This window comes from Lytechinus pictus, chromosome 3 (genome assembly GCF_037042905.1).
Source record: "Lytechinus pictus isolate F3 Inbred chromosome 3, Lp3.0, whole genome shotgun sequence".
Classification (NCBI taxonomy): Eukaryota; Metazoa; Echinodermata; class Echinoidea; order Temnopleuroida; family Toxopneustidae; genus Lytechinus; species Lytechinus pictus.
In genome coordinates this window covers 77156909-77179096 of record NC_087247.1, presented here as the reverse complement: position 1 = coordinate 77179096, position 22188 = coordinate 77156909, and the positions used below count along the sequence as shown (strand labels likewise).

At 35.4% G+C, this 22188-nt stretch overlaps 1 protein-coding gene across 1 annotated transcript in view; it reads right to left on the bottom strand.

Moving 5' to 3' along the window:
• LOC129258037 (uncharacterized) overlaps positions 1-21800 on the bottom strand; it is a 106454-nt gene extending 84654 nt beyond the window's left edge. Inside the window, exon 1 of the mRNA XM_054896493.2 lies at positions 21080-21800. Within this exon, the coding sequence (XP_054752468.1) occupies positions 21080-21800 (721 nt within the window). The remainder of the gene's footprint in view (positions 1-21079) is intronic.
• Positions 21801-22188: the final 388 nt, after the last annotated feature.

Sequence of the window (22188 nt, the reverse complement as noted above, 5' to 3'; positions counted from 1 at the left end):
AAAGTAAACGAGCTACTACAAAAAAAATGAACCTGATCTATCCAACCAAAAAGCTTTTAATCTTCCGACCCCATTTGAAATTATCAAGTGAGAAATCTGATCACTTCTTAAATGCTAACAAGGTAATCTTTTTTTTAATTTCATATAAAGTGAAGGGAATTTATTTCTTACCTTTGATTACAAGAATCCGCCAGCGGATGACTTTCGTGAACTCCTTTCAATTTGAGCACCTTTCCTTTTTTACACCTGGATTGATTTTCTCTCGTTTGTTTTCCCCCTCTCGTCTGTCCACGCTCTTATACATGTACGAATGCACTAAGAACTGAGCGTGATAAATCGTTTCGCCGATTTCAAGTTGCCTTTTTTATTGCTGCAGACAACGACGGTGTATTAGTAAAGGGAATAAACCAATCAGAAGAGCGTATGGATGCCAGTCAAGTTTCGCATTATCAGGCACGATCTCTCATTGGAACACCTCTATGGGAAATGGCGCGTGCGTAATAAGTGTTTAATTGTACGCACAATTTGAGTGGACAGAGCTAGGAAGACCTTGGTAGATATAGACTAGGTGGAAAAAAAGATGTATATTATACCATGTTGGAATCGAAAGCAAATGAAATTTGTTTTGGGAAGATTTTAATGACACATCATTTTCCAGTAATCTGAATGCCTTTATATGGGAAATGATTGTCAGATCTGTTGTCTGAAAATCAAAACCAATTCTAACGGTAAACAATCCGTGGATATACTTATCTTTAACCAAGACTAAACAAATATAATCCCTGCACTGTAGGCCTATATACCTTTGGTACTGCCAAACAAAATGAATAAAAACAAAATGGATTAGAAGCAGTAATATGATAAGTAACATGAAAGCATGTTATCATATTTTTACGATAAAAAAAAAAAGAAGACGAGTTGCATGGAAACGCATTACCTTTGGCCTTTTTGTGTGTGTATCAGAACTAATACGCGAATTCTCCGTATCGTTATAAATACACACACACACATACACACACCCTCACACACACACATATATATATATATATATATATATATATATATATATACATATATGTATATACATAAACACTTCCAAAAAAGCATGGAAGAAAAGGCAGTGATTTTAATTTTATTTGCATTAAGAAAATAAAGAAAACATTAAATTACTGCGTGGTGTTTCCTTGTACAAATAACAATTCACACAACCACTGTGAAAACAGTTATTGTGATGCATGAATACTATAAAGTACACTATATTGATTGAAATTCAAAGGGTAATGGGAAGAGATATATTATGTATTTCCATGACAACCGGCTATTCATTCTTCGGGACTTTTGACGTGATATACATTTTAGATTGCTCTGTCGGGCGCACAAGTTGTCTTACTTTTATTATGCAGGTTTCGGGCAGCATTTGAGATCTTGATACATTTTTTCCCTAAGTTACCGGGTTTGTTCAATTAGATTAATTAAAGTTTGCATGGATATTGTATTTAAAGGGGGATCCTGGTAAACTAAGGGCTTTCCATCATGATTTCATCAATGGATTTTACTTCTAGTACAAGCATGTGAAAAACGTGACATTGAGCCACATGCTTAAAAAAGTATTCTTAAGGTAGTGTATTTTTATTAAATGTTCAATCATGATTGTGCGAGATTAGTACATTGAGCTGTTGTTTTATCTGGGACCTGTTTACGAAAATGATTGATTTAAACGACACCCAAAACACAAGACCATCATTAACGTGTTTCACTTGTTGAAAATAAAGTTACGCATCATTTTTGGAATTGCATTTTAACATAACCCTTTTTGCAAACAAAAACTGGAATTTTGCGTATAAGAATTAATAATCATATTCAACGTAAGGAAAACATGGAAATCAAGTTAAACATGTTAAACAAAAGTAATTTTGACCCAAAAAGTTGAAAACATGTAGCAAACATTCCCCTTTCTAAATGTGATGGGCTAACAAAGAGAATATTATTTTTACTTTCTTTTTAAACAGAGGAAAGGCCTCGTGTAAAATGTGGCCTTGGCATGCTTGGCATTGTTTACAAAAGGGTGACTAATTTCGTTGAAATAAACCAAAATACCTTTAGACAAGGTCTGAGTAAAAGCAAATGCTTAACCAAAATTTCAAAAGAAACCAAGCATTTGCCTCAGTTTTTCCCTGTAATTTTGTTGTTTTAGTTTCAACATCAACAACAGTCACGCTAAGCAGTACGAAATCAATCAAAAAGCATGGTACCATCTTGTCCGGAATAACAAAATACGAACATAAAGCCAGAAAATAAAAACTTTGTTGGTGTTACACATTCAGTTCATCGAACGTTCAAAAAATCATAACGTGATAATCAAGTATCAAGAGTGACCCTGATGAAAATATATATATTTGCAGCATTTAAATTCCTCTTCGCCGTAGACCATGTGCGTTATACTACGAGAACAAAGTGCGTAATTATGGCGAATATAACGCTAGTTTCCGTGACGATAATAGATGGGCGAAAGTTGATCGCAGGTGGTTTATAGTAAGAGCTTCATTAACACTTTTTCATACTGGATTTTGCCAAGCTGCAGTGTCATTAATTTACAAGTTTTGCAAAATGAAATGGACTAACAACTTGCCAAACATCTTTACATAGTCATATTCGTTATGTATCAATAAAACGGTTTTCTCTTCCCGTGCTAGCTAATATTGCAGTATTAGTTCATTATTACATAAAATGACCAAAACCTCGTAGGCTTACCTCAAAGACAAAGCCAGGAGTTATTGAGTGTGTTCATATTCAAAACTAGACGGAGTGACAAATCGTCGGCTTTCATCCGAACCGTCGTATCAGTCAAATTTGGTCATAAATTGATTTTAGGATATTTGCAGAAAATTAAATTACATGTCCTATTCTATTCATAACCAAATTTTTAGGCAGCAATTAATTTTAGTTTTTGAGATATAAAGGGATTTTCAAGGCGATGCCATACAAATTTGTGAAAAAAATGTGCAAATCCCATTGGAAACGTGTACTGTAGCAAAGCAACAAAGCGATTCGACGTTTTGACTGACCGCGATTTCAATGCGCGCGGTCAGCAACCCCAGCCCCCGGGGAAAGGGGGGTACTCGACCACAAAAGTGGTAAGTATGTGCCGCAGGCGAGACCAAAAAACGGGGGCTTTGGAACGGGCTTATTGGAAAAAGGAGGGTCCTCGGAACGGGCTTCGGAACAACAAATGTTTAAAAAAAAAAAAGGGGGGGGGTCCTTGGAAAGGGTCGCCTGCGTGAGAGTGCGTATGCATCCCTATGGAACGGGCATACGTGCATGCATCTTGCCCGGCGGCACGAGCGCCGGGTGCGCGCAGAGGCGATGGTCGGACAGCGCTCTACGGGCCGATTTTCACCAAAAATGTAGCTCATTGTAGCCGATCAATGCGTAACAAAAAATATGCTAAGATTTGGAATGGATTTCTTTAACTACTGAGTGCCCCCCTTCCCACCCGGGTTCAAACCGCCGTATCGGCAATGCATTGACTTTGCACGTAAAAAAGCGATACGACGTTTTGACTGATCGCGCGAATTGAAATCGTCGCAATCAAAACGTCGTACCGCTTTTTCCCTTTGGGGTTCTTGTACAGGGAAAATTACAAGCAAGAAGCTCTTTTGCGATATTTTCTCTGATCCTTGGTTCTATGTAAAAATAAGGATACCAATGTCAAGCAATTGTCTTGGTCTTTCCAACCATGTATTTTTTTAGCAAGAAATATGTCATAAGGCTGGGGAAGCAAGTGTGAAAATTGTAGTAAACTTTGTAGTCGATTTTCTATGAAATGGGTTTGCACCGTCGTATGTGTGATATAGCGGTTCGGATGACCGCCGACGAATTTACGAATGATTTTTCCAGATCCACAGTAGATGTGAGCTGACTGTGGAATGATAGACCTGGACATCTAACACGTACTTTCAAGGAACGGATGGAATTCTTAATATATGAATAAATAACAGTTCAATCAGATGCAGTTTGGAGTTTAGACAATCTTGTCAGAATGTTGTACTTTCTCCTTTAAGGGTAATACATACCCTAAAGAGGGCGCTGTTTGACGGATTTGTACGTAAGATCATATCTCTGTGGGATTTGTTACGTGCTGTACTCGATCGCCGCCACTTCTATAACGAAAATCATCGAAACAATTGCATGTAACTGTCAATCATCATATAGTCGTGCAGCACATGCACTCTGCGCATACCCTGCAATTCTTTAATCTGCATCGGCGCTACTCCTAAATATCTCCTGACGTTAATTCCCACAGCAGAAGAAGGAGGAACCAACCTGCCAGGACTTTCGACCAGCAGCCAAAGCATACGCGAACTGAGAATCGTCAGAGTGCGGGCATTCAGAACATGGCATCTGCCTGCGCGTTCTGTAACCAGGGAGTTATTCTGTAACCAAACGTATTACTTTGGTGCATCAATTTGTTCCAATTCAAAAATATTTCAAATTGGTATCTTACATAATGGTTTGCGGTCTTTACAAAGTTTTGCATGGCTATAAGCATGATAAGTGGAGGAGGCATCCGTCGCTAATAATATCTGAATTTATCTGTAGATTACCATTCTAAGCCTAGAAGGTTTATTTCTGCATAAATGTCAATCTGTCAAGCAGTCTAAGTATTCCCATAGGCGGATCCAGGGGGGCCCGAGGGGCCCGGGCCCCTTCTATTGGCGGAGCAAAAAAAAGAAGAAAAAAAAGGGAAAGAAAGAAAAAAAAGAAAAAGAAGGGAAAAAGAGGAGAAAAAAAAAGGAGAAGAAACACAAAAGGAGGAAGACGAGTGAATGAAATAAAATGGGGGAAGACTTGGAAAATAATTTTTAAAAAATATTTCATGTCGGGATATAAATTTCGCTCACGCTTCGCGCTTGCATTGCCTTTTAGGTGATTTTCATATCTTGCTCAATATGGAGCTTAAAATATCAAATTTTGAAGTCAAAATACAAAACGTATTTCAGCTCTGAAATTGAACTTTCATTATTTTGTTTGCTTTACAAAATGATTTTTAAAAAGTGCTTAGTAAAAATTTCTGTTTTATGGTCTGAATATTAAAATTTATCTGCTTGCGCTGCGCGCTCGCAAAATTTGATTTGTCAGGTACCTATTATTTTCCTGTATTCCATTAAGTTATCAAAATATCCCTATTCAGTTCAGATTGTCAAAACGTATCAGCTACCTTTGCATGCTCGCAGTTTGATTGGTGAGTTATGTATATCTCAATATTAATTCTAAAACAAACTACTTAAAATCCCCATTTGATGACAGTTTATCAAAAATTACGGCTCGCGATTACCGCTTGTATTGATCGTTGAAAGACATTATCTCATGCATCTTATTCATAATTACAAAAGTGTTTTAAAATAATGTCCAGTTTTCAGGCCATACTATTAACAGAGTTCGCGCTCTCATGCTTAGGAAGAGAAATAGGAAGATTGTCATCATTTTCATATTCAGTGGAGCGTTGTGGCCCAGTGGATTAGTCTTCGGACTTTGAAACAGAGGGTCGTGGGTTCGAATCCCAGCCATTGCGTAATTTCCTTCAGCAAGAAACTGATCTACAGTGTGCTGCACTCAACCCAGGTGAGGTAAATGGGTACCGGTAGGAAGTAATTCCTTAAAAAGCTGTGTGCGCTATGAACGCCTAGCTTAGCCGGGTAATATAGGAGCGCCTTGAGCACCTAACAAGGTGTATATGTGCGCAATATAAATACCCTATATTATATATGGTGACATAATGTCCTCATAGAATGTCCCGGTCCTATGTCAATTATCAAAGTAATAATAATGAAACATATCAGCTCTTTTTAAACTGTGATCCATATCCACCTCACAATTTTCCAACAAAGTGCTTGAAAATACAGAGCTTAAATTGTCTTTTTTTCAGATCGGAATATCATATATTTTTAGCTCGCGCTTTGTGCTCGCTTTATTGGTTTTCATGATAAGAAAGGTATTTAGAATACCCAAATTCTAGTTCGAAATCTGAAAAACGCGTTTAGACTGTTCTTTATTTAAATCATTATCCAGTTTCAGATCACAATATCAAAAATTGTCTGCTCGCGCTTTGCGCTCGCATTTTTAATGTAGGAAACTTTCCAATTACTCATCCTTCTCATGATTTACAAAACATGAATAGAGTGTCCGGAATTTTTGCGCTCGCATCAATTGTTTAGTTATATACTTATCCTTTTCACGATTACAAAAAGTGCTTAGAATTTCCATTCTTCAGGTAGAAATGTCAAAATTTTCACCTCGCGCTTCGCGCTCGCATTATTTGATAGTTAGTATATGTAACGTCTTAATGGCTAACAAGCAGCCGTTAACAGATCCTTTTTTTTTTATTAGATCAAAACGTATATTAAAAAGAAATTTAAAAAAATTCTGCTCCCGCTTTGCGCTCGCATTATTGATATAGGAAGATTTCCTCATCCTTTTCATGATTTACAAAATATGAATAGAGTGTCCCATTTTTAGGTTTAAATCTCGAATTTTTTAGCTCGCGCTTCGCGCTCGCATCAATTATTTAGTTATATATTTATCGTTTTCCATTCTTCAGGTAAAAATGTCAAAATTTTCAGCTCGCGCTTCGGGCTCGCATTATTTGATAGTTAAAATATGTAACGTATTTATGGCTAGCAAGCAGCCGTTAACAGATCCTTTTTTTTATCAGATCAAAACGTAAAATAAAGAAAAAAAATTCTGCTCGCGCTCGCATTATTAATATAGGAAGATTTCCATTTACTCATCCGTTTCATGATTTACACAGTATGAATATAGTGTCCCACTTTTAGGTTTAAATCTCGAATATTTCAGCTCGCGCTTCGCGCTCGCATCAATTATTTAATTATATACTTCTCGCATTATTAATATTGGAAGATTTCCAATTACTCATCCCTTTCATGATTTACAAAATATGAATAGAGTGTCCCATTTTAGGTTTAAATCTCGAATTTTTCAGCTCGCACTTCGCGCTCGCATCAATTATTCAGTTATATACTTATCGTTTTCCATTATTCAGGTAAAAATGTCAAAATTTTCAGCTCGCGCTTTGCGCTCGCATTATTTGATAGTTGAAATATGTAACGTCTTCATGGCTAACAAGCTGCCTTTAACAGATAATTTTTTTATCAGATCAAAACGCATATTAAAAATTTCTGCTCGCGCTTCGCGCTCGCAGCAATTATTTAGTTGGATACACATGTCGTTTAGGATCATAAACATTGCCCAAAATGTTTAGATTTTAAGACAAAATACAAAAATAAACAAAAAGCTCGCACTTTTGCGCTCGCACTTTTTAATTAGGACTACCCCTTCAGAGAAACAAACAAAAATTATCTTCGAGCGGCTTATCGGGGAAAATGTGGCTAAAAAAAATTCCGGCCCCCCCCCCCCCCCCTATTGGCGAAGGCTGGATCCGCCCCTGCCATGTCCAGTCTTGATCTCGATATGTATTCATTCCGCTCGTACATGTATTCAAGATAAGAGAAGGGATTGGGTGCACCAAGTTTATTAATTGCTACAACTATTCCCCTAAGAACGAGGCATAATGAGTTTCGTCAATATTATTCGTAAACATCGAATGGTATTAAAATTTATGCATGTGGGAGTAGATTATCTGTATACGTACAGAATGCAAGAAAACGAATATAATTTTAACGGTAATAGTTGGATTTTTAATAACAAATTGTAACGGAAATTATACGTCCGGTGAAAGGTATGATGGTTGATTGATTTTTGGTTGTATGCGAACACCTGTTTCTTAAAGGCAAATTAACATTCACTTTTTGCATTTGTTTTCTGGAGGTGTCTTTAGCGTACAGTAAGTATCTCGAACCAGTTCCAAAACATGGGATATATTCCCCCAATATTTCAGGTGGGGATTGTTACAACCGATAATGTCGCAGCAATGCATAATGTCAAACCAACGCATAATTTTCTTACGCATAAAGCCCGGCTCACAGTCTGGCGATTAGTCGCGATGCGATTTTTCATTGCAAATGAAAGTTCCAAGAAGTAAAATTATTTCATTTAAACTTTGGCATTATGTTAGGAATACTAAAATCATATTTTATTCTGCGGCAAGCCATGTGGTCGGAGTAAAGTCCAAATTGGTTTCAAGTCGCAGCCCGATGATGAAGTCATTACGATTTGGTTTTGAATTTGTTTTCATTAATCCATGGAGGCTCGATCTTCGATTTCAGTAGTCCTATCACTATTCTGAATTCTGATCCGTAAGATTTTATTCGTTGTAATGTCCATATAAAATGTTATCACAATTTCTTTGAAATTCAGATCGCAACGAATCGCATAGTGTGGGCCGGGCTTTACGTCACATGTCGCAGCGCATAATATCGCCGCAAATTTCTAATGCATAACGTCACATGTCGCAACGCATAATGTCACAGCGGTATTTGCTTCAGAACTCGAGTTACAGATTAGATATGAAATATGTTATCACTCTATATTTTTGTTCAAGCTCTTTCATCATGTTCATCTGAACGTTTTTAGAGTATGTGTGGGTGCAGGGAAATGGGTCCAGTATCGAATTCATAAATGTATATTTGCGAGAGAGTGAAATCATCTAACACCTCTTCATGGTGTTTTACAGACAATTTTAAATACAAATTTAACTACATTCCATCGTTGTTCATGACAGTTTAATAAAGAGATTATATTTCGTATTGCATAACGTAAATGTCTCATTATTGATCTAGTCATTAATGTACATACTTCTGGTATTTTTGTAGAAATAAAGGTACTTTTAACTTATCCCAAATATATTCGCAAATATCATGATCGGTCAAAGAAAATAATTTTTGTCAATGCTCTCTGAGCACCTAGGAAAAAGTTTATCTTTTTATCTTAGGCTTCTCAATCGGTGGAGACATCTAACCTAGTTGAACCATACTGATTACCATTTAATTGCATTTATCCTTCCGAAATGTACTTTATGACGTATCGTATTTCGTCCTGGGAAAGGAATTTGAGACAACAACTAGCAATCAAGTTACTCTAGAACAATAAATGGAGACAAGGAACATGATATGAAAAGAAGAAAATTAATGCCTTTCCGCTTTTATTGGTTGCAAGTAAGCTGTGACCAAGGTGTCTTATAACCGCCTCGTCTTGAATGCGTTCGTTTCCTTATATTTAAAACTGCACTTTAGGAAATCCTGCTTTATTTCGATACATAATATTAACATAAATTAAAAAAAAAATTCAAAGAAATTTATATTATTGTTATACAAGTTCCATAGAAAAAAGAAACAATGTGAGCCAATCCTTTGCGTAAAAAATTATTTCTACTAATCGTTGTCCGTTATATTGTTATAAGAAAATCATTTTAAAAAGTGCAATTATCATGATTATCGACATGTACAACAAATTTCCATATTTATATTCAAAATCCAAGGTATATGAAGCTATTGAAAGCTGCTAAATTTCTAATGAACAGATTATTTGGAAAATAAAGGCAAATTCAAATAATGCTGAACATAAAAAAATGAACAATTAAAATGTCATTATTATCGATGTATTTAAGTAATGATTGGTGACGGCTATATTATAAAGAAGCCACTGATTTAGATTTGCGACCCAATATAACGGAATTTATTTGCTCAAACTACTACTACTGCTGCTGCTACTATTACTACTACTGCTGCTATTACTACAAATGACACTACTGCTACTACTTCTTCCACTATTTCTACAACTACTACTACTTCTATCATCTTATCTCAAAAGTCATTTATCAAAAACTACATAGTAATCAACTGAGTTTCAAGATTATAAAGGGTGCATCCATTTCTAGTTGACTGATACATGGTTAAAATGACAATGTGTTTAGAGTATATAATTATAGTTATAATTACAATCATTGGAATTATATTCATCAGTACCAACCTTATTTAGCCTTGTGTTTACCTACCCGACCAGACCAAATTATGTAAAAATAGAGAAATCACGTGACTGTTTACTAAAAATGAAATGAAGCAAAAAGCTGATATGAAAGGGACGTGTTTATCTTCCATACCTATCATAATAACCCAAAGCATCGCTCATCGTTCTATCCGACCATCATAATAGATTTTGAAAGATGTTCGCTGCGTTACTGACTATTTCTGACTATAATCTTTTTTTTTTCGTTGTTGCCGCTGTAGTAGTTCAGACTGACCCGAAGAAAGAAGAAAAAAAATCCTGAGATAAATATTCAGCATTCCTTACTTGTTCTTACATTTCAAGATTTTGAAGAAAAAAAAAGGAAGTATCATGTCTTGTAGCTGAGAGCGATCTAGCATTCGCCAATAATTTTTTTTTTTTTTTTTACAATTGACGCTTTGAAATTATTTATCTTTGTTATTCACAAACATTATGCACCAACGATATTTTTGTTATCCTCGAGATGTAATTGATACATTGTAGAATAACTAAAGAAATAGGTATTCAGCTATGTCAACAACTGTTCATTTTCTCTGAATCTATACACAACAAAAAAAGTAAGTCCCCCCTTGAACAAACATCAATAATTTCCGAACCAATGCGAGTTTTTTATACATGTTTACATGAGCGTGTAGGTAATGGCTACCTTCTGAGTAAATGTTATGAACGTATTTTACGTCATGCTTCAGTGAGCACCGTCGGAAGGCAAAAATGTCACTTTTCAAAAGTCACAAGCCAAATATCATGACTTTGATTCCATTTCATATGAACTGATTCCACATTCTCATCATGAAAAATAGTCAGAAGGCTTGTAAAAGTACTTTCTAAAAGACAATACAATTATTTTGGCTAAATTTCACGGTTGAATAAACACAAGTCCAAATTTGCTATAATTGGATTTTTTACACATTTTTATCAATAAAAATGATCGAATGTGATGAAAATTATTTTTGGGAAGAGTATCTTCAACAATATGCATCGTTTCACGGTTCAATGAACATTTATTGAAAACAAAAAATACGATTTTCAAATATCATAGGCAAGTTTTGTGTCATTTTGGTAACTGAAACTGATCTTTTATCAATTTTTTCGTTATGTTCATGAGCAATTAACATGCTTCAATGATTCAAAGGCGTTTAATTAAACATTCACACTTGAATGAACATGTGGAATGCGATTAGCTCTTTTTTACGTTATTGGAAAAAATGCAATTTGTAACTATGGATATCTGTCACAAACCTCCTTGCATGGTTCATTTGATTTGATTTTTATGAAAATCCCGATGCTCAATGCATCAGTGAGCACACAATATTCGAAAATTATGCAAATGGGAAGAAAGTTCAAGGCCTTGGCCCCACTCTGTGCCGTATCGAATTGTTATTTTGGTGTGCGCGCCTTTTGGATAGTGTCACTCTGAAGCTATGTGCGAAGTTTCATGAAATAACTGTTGGCAGAAGTAACGAAAACCGTCCATGAAACAAACCCTTATTTCATATCTGTTAAAATTTTGACTTCCTCTCTCATAGACTTGTGTACATTATGGGTGCACATGTTTAAGAATAAGTAACCCCTTATTAAATGTGGTGGAACTTTTTTTCAAGGCTGTCTTAAGCAATGTCATTTGGCAGTAATGTTTATCAACCTATGGGCAGAATTCTGTGCAAAAATGAAATCGATTTGTTTATTCATGGATGAGTGAGCACGCATCAAAGTGGGAAAATTTGTATTTTCAATGTCACAGACTCATTTTAAAGGGTAATAAGTTCAATATTGGGGGCAAATTCGGTTTCAAATGTGACTTTAATTGCTGTTGTTTTTATCAACCATAATTTCTATTACCACACACTTTCCGAACTTTTAACATTTTCATGGTTGAGCGAGCACATTCGAAAACTTAGGAATGAATACTCTTTATACTTCATAAATGCATTATTTTCCTAACAATTTCTCATGATCAGTTTAATTCATGGACAAATCAGGGGGGTATCCAGAATTTAAAAATGGGGGAGGGGCCTATAATCGGGGTAGCCACCAACATTTTCAAATTTTAATAAGACCTAACAAGTTGTAGAGGATACTACAAAAAAAACCTTTGATGATACGTCACAATACAGGGGCCGCGGAACGGTTTTCAAAGTGTGGGGGAGGGGCTGAGCAAAAAATGAGGGGGCTGACCGTGCAAAAAATCACAATCGTATGGTCAATTTTACATTTTTGTACATGCTTTTGGAAAAAAGTGAAGGGCCCCCAGCCCCCCCCCCCCACCCTGCTTCTGCGGCCCCTGAAATATTGTGCTCACTCAACCATGAACATACGATATCAAAATTGTGTGTTGAGTGGCTAAATGATGGATAGTAATACAGCATTAACACCATAAAATTCACCTAAAAACAACTTTTGCCCAACTTTGTATTTGCACAATCTGGAAAACGACTCTTGTGACTTTCAAAAATGGTCATTTTTAATTCAATCTTTAACTATTCATGCATGACTCAACCGATCAATCTCATTTTTCCCCAGGAGTTGCTTAATGAGTGTAGAAAACTACCTACGAAGTATCGTAGGTAAATAATTCCGTTCAAAAGTTACAGCAATTTGATTTAGGGGGGACTTACTTTTTTTGTTGTGTATATGTCCGGTATTAGGGTGTTTCTAAAAAAAGGTAACCGAAGTTCAAAGGTCACAGAGTTATGGTCCATAGAAGGAAAAGGGTACAAAACCTCCTTTTTCCAAGTTTTTAGTTTCAATGAACATGCACATAACCCACTTTGTTGAAAAAAAAAATCATAATTTTTCCTGCAATTTCAGTGAAATGTTACCCTTCTGATAATTTGTTTTGCGAGTGAATGTTACATAACTGATATCTAGCAAAGCACATACGAGCAGCATCTAGGTCGGGTCTTTGACCTGTGCGCACTATTCCAGAGACTTTATAGTATGGCAATAAGTCCAAACTTCGCGTGTGTCCATACTTCGCGGACGGTCATCATATAAAAAATTTGCCAATATCTTTAAAATATGACATCATCACCGTGAAAAGCGACCTATAATTACCGTTTGGCGTAAGTTTCTTTAGGATGAGCTCAGTATTCATGAATATAGTGACAACATATCGGCAGATTTGTCATTGTTACTTACCGCCCGTTCCGAAGAAATCTGAATTTCTCAACAAGCATCACGATATCATCATTTTGCAAGCAGATATCATCAAAAATGTGAGTTAAATGTGGTTCTGACGGATTCAATAGCATTTTGCCGTCAGTCTTATATAAATATCTTACCTTTTGAGCTTGATGTTTGTTCAAATCGCCACAAAACTTTGGTCCGCGAAGTTAGGTCACACTCTTTCAGAACAGATTTCCAGCATAGCGCGCATTTGTCGATCGGAATAGAATTTTGAGATCACGATAACGGCGAGACCCCTTGACCTACTTGACATTTTCGTCAATAATTTCATAGTTTACGATGTTGCCGTCAATTTGATAGCTATTATTTGAATTGTTTGTTGAATAAAATGTGAATATTTTTTGAACGAATTTTAGCCAAATGAATATTTTTAAAATGTCCGCGAAGTTTGGGCACCCCATTATACACAAAGTATGGTTTGAGCCAGTTCGTAAAAATCAAAAGAGGAGGTTGAGCCGGTTCGTAAAAAAAAAATAATAAATATACTCTTATTCTTTTAAATGATCAAGATCTTATTCTGAAATTTAGCAAATCAATAGAGTAAATCACGGGCTTTCAAAATATGCAAAAACAAAAGTTTACCGAAAATCAGGTTTGAGCCAGTTCGTAAAATTACTGACGATATATGAGACAGACAAACCATTACTAAACAAGTGGAGCGCCTCTGGCGGTCTCACCTGCATCACGCGATTCAATATAGCAGCAGTGCTGACTTTGAAAACTACTATAAAATAATTATTCACAAAAACACCATTGATATATTGATACAATACTACGTTCATTGACATTTGACCTTGATCATGTGACCTAAAACTTGTCAGTGATACTTTATTACCCCTATATCCACATTTTATACACTATATCTATAAACTTTGAAAGTTATGACAGCAATCTAATAATTACCTCTAAAATGGCCAAAGTTCAATTACCTTAAATGACCTTTGACTTTGGTCATGTGACCTGTAACTCACATGAGATGTTCAGTGATAGTTGATGACTCTTATGTCCAAGTATTATGAACTAGACCAATATACTTACAGAGTTGTGATGGTTATTCAACGAATACCCCCAACATGGCTTAAGTCCATTGACCTTAAATGACTTTTGACCTTGATCATGTGACCTGAAACTCAAGCAGGGTGTTTAGTATTACCTTATTAACCTTATGTTTAAGTTTCATGAACTAGGTTCATATATTTTCTAAGTTATGATGACATTTCAAAAACTTTAGGTTAAAAAAACTCTTAGGTTAAGATTTTGATGTTGATTCCCCCAACATGGTCTAAGTTCATTGACCTTAAATGACCTTTGACCTTGATCATGTGACCTGAAACTCAAGCAGGATGTTTAGTATTACCTTATTAACCTTATGTTTAAGTTTCATGAACTAGGTCAATATACTTTCTAAGTTATGCTGTCATTTCAAAAACTTAACCTTCGGTTAAGATTTGGTGTTGACGCCGCCGCCGTCGGAAAAGCGGCGCCTACAGTCTCACTCTGCTATGCAGGTGAGACAAAAATAGTTCATGTTTTTAAATAAATAAAAAGAAATATTAGCAATCGGTTATTTTTTTATTATGTGATTTTTCTAGATAAGATAACTGTTTGAATAATTAGTCTTAAACTTTCCATTGCTTGGAGATCAACTGGTGAAAAAATTGCCAAATCTTAAGTGTACCATAAATATATCAACATGCTTTCGATTCCAAATCATTTCATATATAGTATAATTGCTTTCTACGTCCTCTTGTAATATATGTTTTTGTTTTGTTTTTGCTTTTATAGTTTTTTTTTATTGATATAGTTTGTTATTGTCTAAGTCTCATACTATTTGGAATGAATTATATATATTAGATTATCCTGTTTAAGCCAATTAGGGAATTTATTAAAACTTTTTATGGAGTAGACTAAAACATGTAGAATGGAAATTGTTATAAAACAATATTTAGTTTCGGTCCGAAAGCCAAATTGCAGATTGTCATAAATATGCAATAAACATACATCTAAATTATATGAAAGTATGATATAAGTATATTTGGTAAAAATAATTAATAAAATATTTAAATATGGAAATACACAGCTCGTTCAAATATCAAATAATGTATTGTGGTATCGTTCATCATAATATTGCTATGTTTATATAAATCTCTCGTGTTGCCCATCTTGGAATATTGAGTTCCAGCTTGGTATTTATACACAAGAAAGCATGTAGACGCCTTAGAACATGTACAGTAGAACGACTTCAGAGGAGGGCAACTCGGGTGATCTTAAAAAATGCCTTATTCTCTGCGTTTGCAAAACCTTTCATGGTTCACTTTAGAATCGAGAAGGAAATTTATTTTGCTGTGAAAACCCTTAATGGTATCGTTTTGTGTGAGGCAGTTAAGGATAACTTGGTTATAAGACCAAGGCAGAGTGAACATAAAATAATTATTATTTCAACACCTCAGAGCAAAAACCAAACGTCTCCATCACAGATTTCCTACCATTTGGGAGAGTTTTCCTTCTCACATCAAAGATGAAATTATATCTGGTAATATCATTAAGCTCCTCACGCTTCTTCGTCTTGAAATTCTAACTGTCCTTTAAACCATATTCCTGCACCGATACAGACTAACGAGTCGAATTTGTCCATAATGCAACAATTGCAATTAATATACAATTATTTATCATTAACTGGACTATGACATTCGGTTCTTGCTGTTGCCGTTACTCTGAATGTTACCAATGTACATTTGTAAATATTTCGTGATATTCTGAATATTATTTACTCATAAATTTTATACATTGTAAATATTGTTTTCATTATTCTGAACATTATTGACCACATAATTTGTATAATTGAAATTTTATTGATGATACTAATCCATAATATTAATTGATAATAATTGGGAATATTTCTGGTGTCATCTGGCATTATTCTTAGGTTCAATCGGTCATAATGAAATTAAATTTAATGAATACAAAGTAAATTCGATTGCAATTTACAATAAATAATTTGTATTTAATTTATTAATTTAGTTATTTGTCAAATTCTTCAGTGTAGCTTAATTTCTTATCTAATCGTAGACAAGCTCTTTCAGAGTGTCCTCCAATAATATAAAGATTCGAAACAGTTTGGATATGTACACATTCAAGTCAATTACTGCATTATTATTTTTTGTTTGTTTTCTTTTATTATTTATATTGCAATGAATTAATTGAAATGATAATTGTTGATGGATCTATGTTCCATTTGTTTCGCCAAATTAACTGTTGCCCGTTTCAGTTGTATACTTTTAATTCAAACGTTTCTTTTTATATTCTAATACTGACCTGGATGGAGGCAAAGGGGTGTGGGAAGAAAGACCTGTGGGTCATGATAATCTAGTTAATCTTTTCCAAACCCAGGCAGCCCCTTCATTTCTATTCCAGGTCCTTTGTATAATATTATGTTACGTATATCCTATTGTTTATGTAATTTATATTGTACTGTAATTTATGTATTTTGAAATGCCGAATGAATAATAATAATAATAATAATAATAATAATAATATTATTATTATTGTCATCAGTTGTAAGCTATTTTAAAACATGGTTGTTCTTGTTGTCATTCTTTTTAACATGTATCATTAAATACATTACTATTGTCATTATTATATTATTATTATCATTATTATATCATTATTATCATTATCATATTATTATTATCATTATTATCATCATCATCATCATCATCATTATCATTACTATTATTATCATAAGTATTTATAGTATTATTATTATTTTCATTTTTTGTTTTAATGTTAATGACACTTCCGTATTTCAAAGAACATTGTATCCAAGAATAATTCTTCACGTATTAATACAGTAATGTATTAGACAATTAGGAAAATAAACAACTCATTTACATTTTGAAATTAGTGTGTAAAAACTAATTTTCAACGGTTGATATTCCTGACTCTTTCATTTCCAGTTGTAGCATTTCATTGAAAACAAATGAATCTGAAATAGGTTATATGGTATTTTATGGTATTTGATGTCATCTCACCTCACCACCAATTGACACTTGTGTGAAGAAATTTGATTAGAAATGTCATTAACAATACATATGTCAGGAATGTGTAAAGAAAATTAAACATTAATGAAAGGAAAAACTAAATAATGCACCTGAGTTCATTTGTCACCCCCCCCCCCCCCAAAAAAAAAGGGGGAAAATTATTTTAAAATATGATACGCACGCTCCTCAAAAACTAAGTGTATTCTCATATACCTCAATTTTCTCTCAAATCCAATAAATCTGATATCAAAAGAGGCAGTATTATTTAGCTAATAAAGAGTTGAGTTTGCGCGCAGCGAGAAATCATTATCCGCGCGTCATTTGAGATGAGTTATGACAGATATGTATTTATTTCCCATCCGTACCGTTTCCGCTCTTCTCTTGGCTACATGTTGCGATTTTATCAGTTGAGTGAGTGCGAGAATAAAATATCAAACAGAGGATGTACAATTAAGTATGACCATATGCATGCCGGTGGTAGAAATTTTCATTAAATTCCTGTAGGCAAGTGGCTAATTAAAGCGTGTTTTTACTTAAAGCATATCGTGCTGCTACTTATTTAGGTCGATTGTAAAAGAATTGTGTATGTTATTTATTTCGATGTAGTACTAATGTTGACAAAAGGAAAAAGATCAAGGTAGCATTGATAATGCCGGGGTAATCATCATGCAGTTTGGAACTCAAGTGAGTACTATGAATAAAATAGGACGTTATTATTACAATCATTAGAGTATGCAAAATATTCAATTAACACAAGCCTAAGGAAGTGAAGAAGTACCACAAAAGCTGAGGTCGTGTATTTTTGCATCAGGGCTCCGTAAAACAAAGTTCAATTACTAAATGAACTGGCCAATCAAGATCAATTGGCGCAAAATACTGACCAAGAACAAATCAGAAGTTTTCTTTCATATTTGCTATTCATCGCTAAGCTTTGAGTTACGGGGCCTTGGTGCTGAATTTAAAAATGCTAGAAATTAGAGCAACTGGAACAAGCACTGAGGAAAATATTACACCTAAAAATATTTCAGGTGTATATTTAAATCGATAGATGCGGTTCGATTCAAATAGTATAATGATGATAATGATAAAAGAAATTCACCCATCTTGGTTTGCTCATTGAACATGCATATGAATAAAAAGAAATATGTGTGTGTTTATATATATATATATATATATATATATATATATATATATTTCGGGAATTAAATTTGATGAACCTCCAGTCAACCTTGTGAACTTGTGTTTATTATATATATATATAGAGAGAGAGAGAAATAGTCTGCTTCGGTCTGCTTCGGCATATGGAATAAAGTAATCACAAAAGGTTAAGTAAATGCCGTGGAAATAAAATCGTAGATTTTAAAAGGAGCATAGCTCTAAAAAATGAACAGACGTGTTTTTCACGACTATTTCAGAAACGGATTTTGAATTCTCTTTTTTTGTCACATCATGGGCACTGACGAAGAGTGTGACTTTACCTTTCATTTTTTAGAGCTATGCTCCTTTTAAAATATACGATTTTATTTCCACGGCATTTACTAAATCTATTGTGATTACTTTATTCCATATGCCGAAGCAGATTATTTTTATTTTACTCAGGTACTTTTTTACTGCTAAACTTGGACTGTTGGCGGTGAGGCCCTTTTCAGATTTTCCTGTTTTGGAGCCGGAGATTCGCCATTGTCATCTTGCAGTCATGGCAACGCGTCTTTAGATGCGTCTTTTACAGTGCGCTTCCTCCATCTTCAGTGCATTGATTTCTTTGAAAGGTGAGTTTCACAATCCGTATGCCCATGAACAGACGTGTTTTTCACGACTGTTTCAGAAACAGATTTTGAATTCTCTTTTTTTTTGGTCACATTATGGGCACTGACGAAGAGTGTGACTTTACCTTTCATTTTTTAGAGCTATGCTCCTTTTAAAATCTACGATCTTATTTCCACGGCATTTACTAAACCTTTTATGGTTACTTTATTCCATATGCCGAAGCAGACTATTTATATTTTACTCAGGTACTTTTTTACTGCTAAACTTGGACTGTTGGCGGTGAGGCCCTTTTCAGATTTTCCTGTTTGGGAGCCGGAGATTCGCCATCGTCATCTTGCAGTCATGGCAACGCGTCTTTAGATGCGTCTTTTACAGTGCGCTTCCTCCATCTTCAGTGCATTGATTTCTTTGAAAGGTGAGTTTCACAATCCGTATGCTCATGAACAGACGTGTTTTTCACGACTGTTTCAGAAACGGATTTTGAATTCTCTTTTTTTTTTTGTCACATTATGGGCACTGACGAAGAGTGTGACTTTACCTTTCATTTTGGAGAGCTATGCTCCTTTTAAAATCTACGATCTTATTTCCACGGCATTTACTTAACCTTTTATGATTACTTTATTACATATGCCGAAGAAGACTATTTATATTTTACTCAGGTACTTTTTTACTGCTAAACTTGGACTGTTGGCGGTGAGGCCCTTTTCAGATTTTCCTGTTTTGGAGCCGGAAATTCGCCATTGTCATATCATGGCGACGCGTCTTTAGATGCGTCCAACGAACGTAGAGGGCAGCAACACACAAGCGTGTTGCTCTAAGGAAGGTCAACTCCGCTCGAATTTTGTGACCACTCTAAACAATAAGATGGGTTTTGGGGAACTTTGTAGAGTTGATTTTTTTTTCATTTGTTAATTAAAAACATTTTTTGATGAAACATTTTTGGATCGGTTGTTCTTTATAATAATATTAAAAGTAATATTAACAGTTCTTCTAGTAATATAGACAATGACGTCTAATTTGCCTGGCCTGATTTTAAGTGCAATGGTTTTAGGGCTGATGTTTATCAACGATGATGGTTTAAGGTTAGATTTCAAATGTTATATTTAATTTGACTTTTTAGTCTAAGACTCTGAAATAAAGGCGCTGTATCCCTGAAATCCAGGTCGAAATTTAAATCCGAGTCCGAGACCATTGGCTGCGCGCTGCATGCAAAGACAAGACAGCTAGGCGAGGCTGCGTCGATAGCTAGGTCGATCGAGCAACCAAACTTTCAAAGCCAAATTTCCTGGTTTCTTCATACTTTTCTGAGAAAAATCTCAGCCAATTGAGGCAAACTGATTGCAATGTTACATCGTTTGGCAGAGAATCACCGTTTGGCGTTAGACCTAACTCAGTAGGGACTAGACCTAGTCTAGTCTAGGGCCGTCTAGGCCGGGCTGGGGCCAGATTAGTTTCTTGAAGACTTGAGACAGAAGTTGAACTTAAATTGATTTGAATACGGCATCCATACTGGGGGTATCTTAATTTGACCATTGATTCTCTGCAATCAATGTTTTAAAGGGTTTTACATTTGTTTATCATGTATGGAAACTTGTAAATTTCCCTGGGCCTTTGGTTCGGTAGAAATAAAATGCGTACAATTTTTTTTTCGAAAATTCAAAGCGAAAGAGCGAAGTGACAGAGCTTGTGATTTTATGCATTTTCTAAAGTGAATTTTAAGGATTTCATGTCTAGACCTAGGCTTAATTTAACGGTAACTTGTCAACCAAAGAATCTTCTAGATCTAGACTCCAGGGGTGGTATTCTGAAAATGTTCTTCATCATCATTATCATCCGTTAAAGTACAGTCCACCAGGTTGGTGTATCATCGTACTTGTAGAATTAAAAAAATAAAAATATAATAAAAAATAAAATCAAATAAAAAAATCAAAAAAAAAAAATTAGCGCAATTGGATTTTTCTGCACCTCAGCATTGAAGCTGGCTACTGAAGTGCAGTTAACTGTAATGGCAGGGAGAATATTCCACAGTCTAATGGCATCAGGAATAAAAGTTTTCTGATAAGTAACAGTGCAAGCATGTGGGACGTGTAACCTCATCTGATGACCACGAAGCGAAGTGGAAGTAGCAGCCTGGTTGAAGTACTGTACCTTTGGTACATCAGCAATTGTGTTGACCAAGCGATAAACCATCACCACCTTGAACTGGGCTCTTCTCTCTTCAAGGGTGGGCCACTGTAGCTGTCGTAGCATATCGGTGACACTACTAGTGCGACGATGGTCTCCCATGGTGAATCTAGCATATCGTCGCTGCACCATCTCCAGCTTCCGGGTGTTGTCCTTGGTGAAGGGGTCCCACATTTCACATCCATATTCCAGGACAGGTCTGAGGAGAGATTTATAACATAGAACCTGGACGCTTCTTGGGCATGAGTGCAGGTTACGTTGCAAGAAGGCACGTGTAGAGTTGGCCTTCTTGGTGACCATGCTAATATGGTGGTTCCACTTCATGTTCTGATGAATATGAACACCAAGGTATTTTGCAGAGCTGACCTTTTGTAAAGGTTGATCATGAATGGAGTATGTCATGTTTAGTGGATTCCGCTTGTTGGTTACTGAGATAGTTTGACACTTCTGAGAGTTGAATTTCATAAGCCAGTCTGACTCCCACTTCTGCAAGGAGTCAAGATCCTCTTGAAGTTTGTTGGCATCATCCTGAGATTGGATCTTGCGGTAGAGTAGGCAGTCATCGGCAAACAGTTTGGTTGTTGTGCGAGGACACTGCCTTGCGGCACGCCTGACGAGACTGGGATAGTATTTGAGGTACATCCATTGACGACTACTCTTTGAGTTCTGTTGTGGAGGAAGTCTTGAATACAGCGCAGGGTAGTAAGACGAATGCCGTAGAACTTAAGTTTGTATAGAAGTCGGTGGTGAGGGACTTTATCAAAAGCCTTCGAAAAATCTAAAAGGATCATGTCGTGCTGTTCGCCTTTGTCAAGTCCTTTGGCAAGGTCATCACAGGTGAAAATGAGTTGGGTGATAGAAGAACGTCGCTTACGGAATCCATATTGAGCATCTGTTATAATGTTATTACTATCCAGGTGATCCATAATAGAGCTGCAGAGAACATGTTCTAGGACTTTGCACGAGATAGATGTCAAAGATATGGGTCTGTAGTTCTCTGGATTACTCCTATCTCCTTTCTTAAACACGG